Genomic DNA, 10302 nt, shown 5'->3' on the forward strand with positions numbered 1-10302 from the left:
AAATATGCATCGTCATTGGTAATTGTTTACTTTATTATTTTTATTATTATTTTTTTAATTTTGGAGAAAAACTGATTAGGTTTTGTTTCATGTTTTTTTTTTTTTTTTAGGGAAATGGTATCATATAGTATTGGATTGATCTTCTATTTCAATTATGCAATTATGGAAACTTAGTTTTTTTTTTAATTGTATCATCTAATATTAGTATTGAACTCCATAATATAGTTTAATTTTTTTTTATATAGTCTCTTGGTCTCATGACTCGAATCTCAAATCGTGAGTTTTGCGGGTTAGTCGTGTTAACTCAAGTCAATATTTTTTGTCATTTTAATAAATTTTTTCTCAATCTCATTCTTCAACAATAAGTTGATTGAAATTGGACTTTATAATTATTTTTTGGCTTGCTTTCTGTAGGGTTATCATATTTCATAATCAGGCTCGCGAGTTTGCCATGTTAACTCATGTGCTTTTTTATCTTTTTTTAATTGAATATCTTATTTTAATTTCTTTGTTTAATATTGGGTTGATTGAAAATTAAATTTTATATATTGATTTTTTGATTTGCTTTATATGGAGTCATCTTGGTCTCTTAACTTAGGTTTGGTAAGTTAATCTTAGTTGATTAAGGTCATTTGTTTTCTATTTTTAATTTTTTTTTCAATTTAATCATTTAATATTGGGTTGATTGGAATTAAGACTTATAATTTTTTTTTATTTGTTTTTTATGAGGTTATCACGGTCTTATGACTTAAATCGCAGGTTAGGGTAATCGAATTAGATTTTTTTGGTTCTTTTTGTTGGTTGATTTTGTTTCCAATTTCATTCTTAATATTGGATTGATTGAGAATTAGACTTCATAATTTGTTTCATTTTACATTATATGAAGTTATCTCAATCTAATACCTCAGTTCACGAGTTTGATCGGTTGACTCGGGTGGTTTTTATGCCATTTTTGTAATTAATTTTTTTTTTAATTTTATCCTTCAACATTAGGTTGAATGAGAATTAAGCTTCATAATTTGTTTCGATTTGCTTTCTATGGAGTTATTCCGATTTCATGACCTATGTTTGACAGGTTAACCTGAGTTAACTCGACTCATTTGTTTAGTTGAATTTTGTTTTAATATCATCCTTTAATATTAAGTTGATTAAGAATTAAGTTTAATAATATATTTTTTTAATTTGTTTTCTATTGGCTTATCAGGGTTTTATGACCTGAGTAGCAGATTTAGCAAGTTAACTCAAGTTGATCCGAGTCAATCTAATATATTGATCGTTTTAATATTTTTAAAAAATATTATCTTGATTTTTTTATATCAAATTATATTTTTATTAATTATTTAGATTATATTTAAATTTAACAAATCAACTAGTTCATATCATATAATTAACAAGAAATGGCACTTATAAGCCTGGACATGCTAGGCCTGTGTTGAATGGGTCTAATTGCAGCCCATATGCTTTCCCTATTACAGCCTTTATTCTCTTCACTTAGCTCTTCACTTTTCTAAACGGAATCGTGATTATGCACCACTTTTTGTATACTTGGAAAATACTACTAGATTATTTACCCATGCTGTTGTGCAAGTTAAATTAATTTTTTTTATTTTTTTTAAATTAATATATTTTTAGTTTTTTTAGATTATTTTGATGCACTAATATCAAAAAAAATATTTTAAAAATAAAAAAATACAACTACACTTCTAAACACACTCTGAAAAAGAAAAATGGAAAGCAAAGAAAATTATTCTCTCTTGTTGTGTTTGGATGAGCGAAAGACGAAGGGAAAGAAAATAGAAAAAAAAACTGTCTTTATTAAAAAATAAAAATGAGAAGGAAAGATTAGAAAAACACAAAAATTATTTTGAATTTTAATGCATTTTTAGTCAAATCATTTGATTAAGTCTGTCAAATTAATCTTACCATAAAAAAAAATACAAATAAACAATAACTCTAATTCAAACAGTACAAATCTATTTTAATTGAAGAACTCATTTGTTTTTTTTTTTAATTTTTAAATTATTTTAATGAATTAATGTTAAAAATATATTAAAAAAATTATTTTAATATATTTTTAAATTAAAACATTTTAAAAAACAATAACTACTTGAAACTATTCTGTTTTTCCAGATTCTGTTGGTCGTTTCTAACTGTTCGCATTTGGCGGAGTAACTAACTCATTAAATTAAAGACGACAGCACCAACGCTACAACATAGAAGAAAATAAGCATATTTACAAATAGTCCTCAATATTTATAGAAACTAACAAATTAGTCCCATCCCTTAAGATTTTGCTAATATCAACCCTTTTTCGATTAACAAAGTAACATAATAAAGATGTCTGATCTACTCTTTTTGTTTCTAATATAAACGAATCATATAATAGTATCATAGCATTTCATCGACAAGAGCGATTTTAATAAATTCAATACTCTGGCAACAGAGCTGATGGGGACGAACTCGTGAGACCAAGGAATGTAAAGGGAAAAATCAGCCAAATTTAAGAGATTGGAGGCCGATATGTTCATGAATATATAAAACAGGGACTGATTCTTAATTACCAAATAAAGGAAATGCTTATCTTATAAAAAGAAAAAGGACATGATCTAAGGTAACGTGACGTGTAAGGCTGACAACAGATCAGACAAAAAACAAGTAACAGAAAATCACAAGACTCTCTCCTTCTCTCGCTCTGTCTCTGTCTGTAACCAGCGAGTTTAGGACATAAATAAAGGAAAGGAAGGACAGGAGACCTTATTCATAGACAGTTGCATTTATGTTAGCGCTGAGTACAATAACCTTTTTTTATTTTTTTGAAAAAAAAACCACTAAAAATAACCTATTTATCAGTAATGGAACAACTCAATCTTAACCTTTTCCTTTTCTTTTCTTTTGTTTTGTAAGGTTTGTTTTATAGATAATTGTTATCTATAAAGAGAGGAAGTAAAAGAGGAGTGGTGGTTTTGTTGACATTTTGACCCGGATCCGACATCGTCGGACCCACCTACCTTAATCACCCGCCGCCATTCCTTGGAACCTCCCTCCCCTCCTTCTCTTTGTCTTCCGGTTCGTGGTCAGAGTGGCGAGGGAGATCGATTCTTTCTGCAAAACCGAGGCTTAATCTTCTATATACAGGTTGGTAATGTTCTACTATCATCATCATCATCATCATCGTCATGATCTCTGTTTAGTTGAATGATGACATGTTTTTCTTTAAAAAAAGATTTTTTTCTATGTATGATGCATGGCATTGTGATTTACCTGGATTTTTCTAATCTGGGTTTTGTTCGAAATGATCATTCATCTGCAAAGGGATTTTCTTTTTTCCTTTTCTGTATTACAATGATTTTCTGTCCTTTTTTAATGTTTATTTACGGGAAATTTGAAAATTTAATTGTGGATATGGGGTTAAATCTTTTGTTTTTGGTATTTCCTTGTGATCATATATTCATTTGGATTTTAATGATAATATATATTCTTATCATTCACTTTGCTGTGTATTCTTCTTTATTTATTTTCGTGTGTATGCATTTCCCTTTCACGTTACCACGTCAAACGTCAACCTTTCCATGATTTTCCTTCGATGTGTTTTCTTCTGGTGTTGTACCTGTTTTGTCTTCTTTTACATTATTTGATGGGGACCCCTTGCCATATTTTTCTTACATTTACTTCAGCTCTCGCATTGCAGTTTCTGATTTGAAACTGAAACAAGTGCTTCTTTGAAAGTGAAAAGATCTTTTTCTTTCTTAGATGGTTTGGAAGTTCTTAGGACACGGGTCAGATTATTTTATCCATCTTTTTATTTAATTCTGTCTTGCAGTTGCTAATCACCTGCTTGACTTGAGATTAGATGCTTGGACGCTAGGTTGTTTTACCAATTTAGGAGGTTCGTCTGAGATTATTGCTTGCAGAATATTTTGTGAATTGTGATCATAATGATACTTAATTACACAATCTCCCTTTTTAATCAATACAGTTTTTGCCGCAGCCTGACTCCTTCATCTCTCAACAAATTTGATTGTATGCTTGTTTACATATGTTCACATACTGTACGTTGAGTTGCTAAAAGACTGTTGAGTGGGCTAGCACTGTGGCTGGATAATCAGCACTCCCTAGTTAAGAAATTGTAGGGAAAATGATTGTCTTAATAAGTCATTTATTTGATCTAATTTTAGATTTGTTCTTTTACATTTTTTGGCAAGCATGTGTTTTCAAACATCAGATTAGTCTTCAAGTTCCTGTTTATGGACTCGAATCTCTTGTGAATAGTTTTTGCTACTGGCAGGATTGTATAATTAGGTAGCTAGAATGGGCAGCTGCGTATCAACACCACCAAAAAAGATTAAATTACATAAAAGGCGCCATCGTAAGGGCAGACATCTTGTGAAGATATCCAATACTGTCCAGGATGGAGGTAAGAAAAGGATTAGCGATGCCAGATGTGTGAAAGATTTTACTGTTAGTTAATTTGTTCATATGAATTTTGAGAATGGTGCAGCTACCAGGTGCAGAAAATCTGGAGTCTCCAATTCGACATTCCATCTCACCCAGTTGCAATGGCACCTCAGTCAAGTGGACTCTGATGGTACTTTTTTCCATCTCACTGTGTATCATAAAATATGCTAATCAACCACTGTTTTGGCATTCTTGATTCTGTTGGCCGGATCTTGTTTTAGTCCCAAATGGGAAGCATCCATCATGGCCTCGTCAAACTAATATGCCATTCTTGCACAAATTATGAAGTCCAGTAGCCCCCAACTTTTAATTGCTTGTAGACTATACAGGCAATGGCACACACTATGCTACGAATCAAATACTTCTGCTTTGACCAATTTGGTAGAGATTTTTTTATGGAGTTCTTGGCCAATTTCTTATAAAACACAGTGTGATTTTGCAATGACTTCCTATCTTTTCTTCATAAGCTATATGCTTAAAATGGAAACAGCTGAAGTTCATTACACATGCATATGCCCATCGAAATTCACAGAAGATTTTAAGAATTGATAGTCCAAAAACTGTTCCTTATTGTTCTGTTTTGGCTAACCTTCAACCTTATGGATGATTCCCTTCTATCCTCGTTCAAATTGATCATCCTGCTGATATACACCTTGTTTAATTTTGAATATTTAAATTTTGGGCACCTGGTGCCAGGTGAAATATTAGGAATTCTTATTTTAATGCAGCAAGAGCAAGTGTGAAAATTAGCTCTTGATTTAGTGTCATTCCTTTCGGTTTTGATATGCATGTTCTGGTTGCTGGAGTCATATCTTGATGGTCACTGTTATAAAATGCATGTGTGTTTACCTGTCTGGATTGGTATCCATCTCAAAATTTGAAGTGAGCTTGAGATGGAAGCTCTTCTGCATTAATGCGAAATTATTGTATTTGTTTCTCAAAATATAGTCTTTGTGTAATTGTTATGTTTTTTTTTTTCAAGGGGTCCATTGATTATTGATGTATATGATAGATTAAAACTTACCAATTTTACCATCTATTCTTTCTTGTTCTGAATGTTTAACTCACTGGAACAATCTTTCAGACCATTATATAAGATCATTACAACCTTTATTGTTGCCTCTGTAGTCCCAACAGGGTCCACAGACACCTGTGCATACTCTTCTAACTGCTGAAGAACATGGCAATTGACTTTTAAGAGTTTTTGTTTGCAGTAATCCAAGAGGAACCATGGTTTGATACAGTCAGTATTCTGGAGTCAGATTCTGATGATGAATTCTGCAGTGTGCTTGGAGGTAGTGAGCGCTGATATCTATTTAACTACTTTCATGAAATGGTACCCTCATTTAATGAAGATAAACAAGGGTGTTTTTATTAATGATGAAGTGATCTCAATCAAAAGCCCCCACCATGTTTTTTCATTTAATCTCAACATATAAAACTGAGATAAAATCTACCTTGTACTGATTTCTTCAGGACATAGTGGTAATATGTGGAAACGCCCTAGCTAAATGTATTTATAGATATTTTATATTGACAAGTTTCCCGCCATGTCTCCCTTCATCAGTTGCGGTTTAACATGTAGAGTATGTGGTAAAGTAACTCCAGTTGTTGATGTTAATGTGAAATGCTTGTTCACTAGTGTACACTATGTATATATTTATATATATATTTTTTATTGCAGACCGCTTTTCATCAGTGGGTTCTACAACTGGGAACATCTCAAGCGGACAAGTGCTTCAATATGAAAGCTCTTCATGTTTTGTGGATGGCAGTTATAAATATGAAGAATACCATGAAAGTTATATGAAAATAGATGGATCAAAAACAGGAAAAGATGAATACAAGGAATCCAAAGGATTTGCAGTTATTAGTGCTCAGGGTTATGATCTTTCACATTTTAGTAAAGCTGATGAAATTCGGAGGAAGAAATTATTAAATAATTCCTACGGAAGCTTCAAAGGTCTAAAAGAGGATAGACGTGACTCTCAGGAGAATAACTTGAAGTCAGGTCGATCTCGATTGGTTCCTTCTGTAAGTTTCAATGACAAGATTTTATCTGCTTCAGCTCCAAAAGGGAAGCTAGCAGTTTTTAGGCTTTCTTTTAAGAGGAAATCAGGTGATATTGGGGAAGAAGCTAGTGAACACTGTAAGTACTCAAGTTTTTGTTGCACAACTGCAATGCAGCATTTCTTTATCAACGTGTATTTCCATGATTTTCAAGCACCACTTCTCTCGTTGTCTAATTTTATTATCCTAATATAACTTAAGGTTGCATGAGTTTTCTCTCAGTCTATATTTCTTTGAGTACAGTATTGAGCCTCAATTTTGGACTTTTCACTTTATTCGTGTTACATGCAAAAGGGTAACTTTGCAAGACATTCAAGTTTATGTGCTTGTAAGTACATGGATCGCTGACATAAAACGTCAATCTTGTTGATATATATGTATTCAGGTCCATCAAAAAGATTCTTGTACCGTCCTAAAGCAGGATTTGTTATTCCACGAGCCACGGGAGAGAAGCCAACTGCAGGATGTTGGTCTGAGATTCCACCCTCAAATTTCAAACTTCGTGGCCTGACCTATTTCAAGTATGTCATCGACTTACTTTAATCGTCCTTATTTGGTGGTCAGGCTATTATTACTAGTAGTTATTCTGTACTTTGTTCTGTGATAGGCAATGATATAATTTTGGAATGATTTACAATGCAGAGATAAGCAGAAGTGCCCTGCTCCAATTCACAGTCCATACACTCCAATTGGTGTAGATGTATTTGTCTGCCCAAGAAAGATAAATCACATAGCTCAACAACTTGATCTTCCAAACTTAAAATCAGATGGGAAACTCCCTCCTCTGTTAATAGTAAATATTCAGGTATATGTTTCTTATAAATCATGGTAATTGCTCAATGTATCCTCTTTGTCCTGCGAAAATAGCAATTATAATTTTGTTGACTTTTAAAGTCAGCAGTTTCTCATGTTATATTGAACCTTCTTGATGCTTCGCAGATGCCAACCTATCCTGCTGCAATGTTCCTTGGTGATACTAATGGGGAAGGGATGAGTCTTGTACTGTACTTCAAGGTTTCTGAAAACTTGGAGAAAGACATTTCTTCCCAATATCAAGACAATATCAAGGTAACTCCGTTTTAAATTGTCTTTTTTTCACCAGCATGCTTTATTTCAGCGATATAAATCATAAGGTGTTCAACTTATACTCGCTTTTAAGGTTTACTGTAAGAAGCTAACCTTTCGGTGCAAGTGTTATGTTTATTTTGGCTTCTTATGTCCCTTGATGTTGCAGATGCCAACTTGATGCATAACAAATCTAGGAGAAGTTTGTAGTTTCTTGTGTTTAGGGTTAGGGAGATGCAATCTCTTTCTTTTAGTAGAACTCCACTTCCATTACCAAAAAATGGAGAGAGCACTACTAAGCATAGTGGAGACTTCATCTACACGATATTTTTGTCATCAGATGTTGACTTTGCTTCAACAGGTTCCCAAATCCTATGCTCTTACAAATAATTTTTTGATGGGTGCTGACAGACTCCGGGCTTCTGAGCTTTGTGTACAGTATCGAGTGGATTGTCTATCATTTTGGGACAGATCATTTGAACTGTCATTAGATGTTGACTTAGCTTCAACAAGGTCCCAAATCCCAAGCCCTCAAATAATTTTATCTCGAAACCACCACTCACTCGAACGTTTGGATTCAGACAACTTTGGTAGCATTATTTTGTTCTCCCAAAGGACTACGACATCAAGGGGAACCTATAACGTCATGGCTTAATGACAATTAAAAGGGTGATTTCAAGTTCAATGGGGCCTTTGGGTGATAATCATGGAGGGGAAAAAAAACGACCATGCACAATATTCATATTGGGAAGAAACATCTGTTTTCCCTCAATTTCATTGTATGAGGAAATCACTATAATATTTCATCCAAAGTACTTCCAATGACTTCTTGAAAATACTCTTCATGCTGTTTTAGTTTGTTTTCCTGGGTTTCAACACACTCTGTGTTCTGTTATCTTTGGTTGCTATTGTCTTGGTTGACTGAAATTTTCTTTCAAATGTGACAGAAATTGATTGAGGATGAGATGGAAAAGGTTAGAGGTTTTGCAAAAGACTCAACTGTTCCATATAGAGAAAGGATAAAGATCATGACTGGGTTGGTTAATCCTGAAGATCTCAATCTAAGTTCTACTGAAAGAAAGCTTGTTAATGCTTATAATGAAAAGCCAGTTCTTTCTCGTCCACAGCATGAATTTTTCAAGGTAAAGCACGGATTAAATTATTTTTGGTTCAGCCAAATGTCAAATTAGTTTGCAGACGATCTACTATGCTGTTGAAATTTCGTTGGATAATAACGGACTTGAGGTCTTCTTTCTCATAGTTTGCTACATTAGACAGCAATTACTTCCTAGTTTCTTTCTTCTCTTTTTGTTTCCACTGTGAAATATGCTAGTATTCCATCCTAGTGATTATGTGATGTAGCTTTGATATGCAAGACTGAGGGAAAAGATTCATGACCATGCCCATCCTATTGTTCATCATGCAGGGTCCTAACTACTTTGAGATTGATCTGGATATCCATCGCTTCAGCTACATATCAAGAAAGGGACTAGAATCATTTCGAGACCGCCTGAGGAATGGAATACTTGATCTGGGTCTAACTATCCAGGTGATCAATCTAACTTATCACATGCATTCTTTACTGCAGGACATTCAGGCTTGTCTGGCGTCAGTGTCCATCCAAGTTAAAGTTTCCATATGCTAAACCTAAGATCACTACTCAGATAGAATTAACCCCACCTTTATCACCTGAGCTAGCTGGTTCTACAAGGTTGCTTCCTATTTTTGTTTTTTGTCAATGTTTCTGGGAACTTATTCTGTGCACAAGAGGAGGATTAAGGAACTGGATAGTAAATCATTAAGCCTATATATACTTGATCAAGAGCACTCTCAAGCTCTCAAGCTCATTCTGGGGTCAACATTTGTCTTGTATTAACAGGCACAGAAACAAGAAGAACTTCCGGAGCAAGTGTTGTGCTGTCTGAGATTGAACAGAATTGATTTTGTGGATCGTGGTCAACTGCCGAGGCTTATGACCCTTGATGATGACTAAGATGGATATATTCCTGCATATACCAATGCTCAATCATTGAAGGAGTTGAAACTCCTTTATCTCTAATAATGAAAAGGTGAAATATGTTTATTACGTGATGCACAAGTAAATAATGAAAATACAAATGTTCTTGTATAATTTTGTGTTTATATTTTTGGATAACCACCGTTCCAAAAATTTTGAATTTTTTTATGTTTTTAAATTGTTTTAATATGCTTATATCAAAAAATAAATTTTTAAGAATAAAAAAAATATTGTTTAGATGCATTTTCGAGTGAAAAATTATTTTAAAAACAACCGCTACTGTATCACTAAACACATTTTAACTTATTAAAAAATATCCTTTATTACTAACCAAGTAAAACAACTGTTAAATGTTCATAAATGAATAACCAAATTATTAAGGAATAAAAATGATAATTCATGGAAAATATTTTATTGAAGTTGTATTTTTGATAAACTTTTATTATGATAAGACAAGTAGTTTGATTAAATTGGCAATTAGAGATTATAATTCTCAATGGAAGTTTTTATTAGAATAATTTTTTTTTAAAATAATATTCAAAGTAAGAAGTGTTGATCAATTTAAAATTAACAACTCAAAACACCTTAACATTTTTTGGGCAAAGTACATATTAATCCCCCAACTATCATCCAATTCTCAATTGGGTGTCCAAACAAAAACAAATTCCCAATTGAATCTTTAGCTAGTAGACATT

The 10302-nt window shown here is 32.9% G+C and overlaps 1 protein-coding gene across 2 annotated transcripts; it reads left to right on the forward strand.

Moving 5' to 3' along the window:
• The first annotated feature begins 2628 nt into the window (after nucleotides 1–2628).
• Nucleotides 2629–9775, forward strand: LOC7495995 (uncharacterized). 2 transcript variants are annotated; one of them, XM_024588604.2, is made up of 12 exons: nucleotides 2629–2778; nucleotides 2905–3135; nucleotides 4286–4414; nucleotides 4499–4585; nucleotides 5670–5750; nucleotides 6140–6604; nucleotides 6911–7046; nucleotides 7168–7330; nucleotides 7465–7593; nucleotides 8538–8732; nucleotides 9017–9139; nucleotides 9470–9775. In XM_024588604.2, exons 3-12 carry the CDS (start codon nucleotides 4309–4311, stop codon nucleotides 9581–9583), a joined length of 1599 nt encoding a protein of 532 aa, XP_024444372.1. In that variant the 5' UTR covers nucleotides 2629–2778; nucleotides 2905–3135; nucleotides 4286–4308; the 3' UTR covers nucleotides 9584–9775. The 2 variants fall into 2 exon arrangements, with proteins under 2 accessions (XP_024444372.1, XP_024444376.1); XM_024588608.2 differs by lacking the exons at nucleotides 2629–2778; nucleotides 2905–3135 and adding an exon at nucleotides 3755–3776.
• The last annotated feature ends 527 nt before the right edge of the window (nucleotides 9776–10302 follow it).

Source organism: Populus trichocarpa, chromosome 17 (assembly GCF_000002775.5).
Source record: "Populus trichocarpa isolate Nisqually-1 chromosome 17, P.trichocarpa_v4.1, whole genome shotgun sequence".
Classification (NCBI taxonomy): domain Eukaryota; kingdom Viridiplantae; phylum Streptophyta; class Magnoliopsida; order Malpighiales; family Salicaceae; genus Populus; species Populus trichocarpa.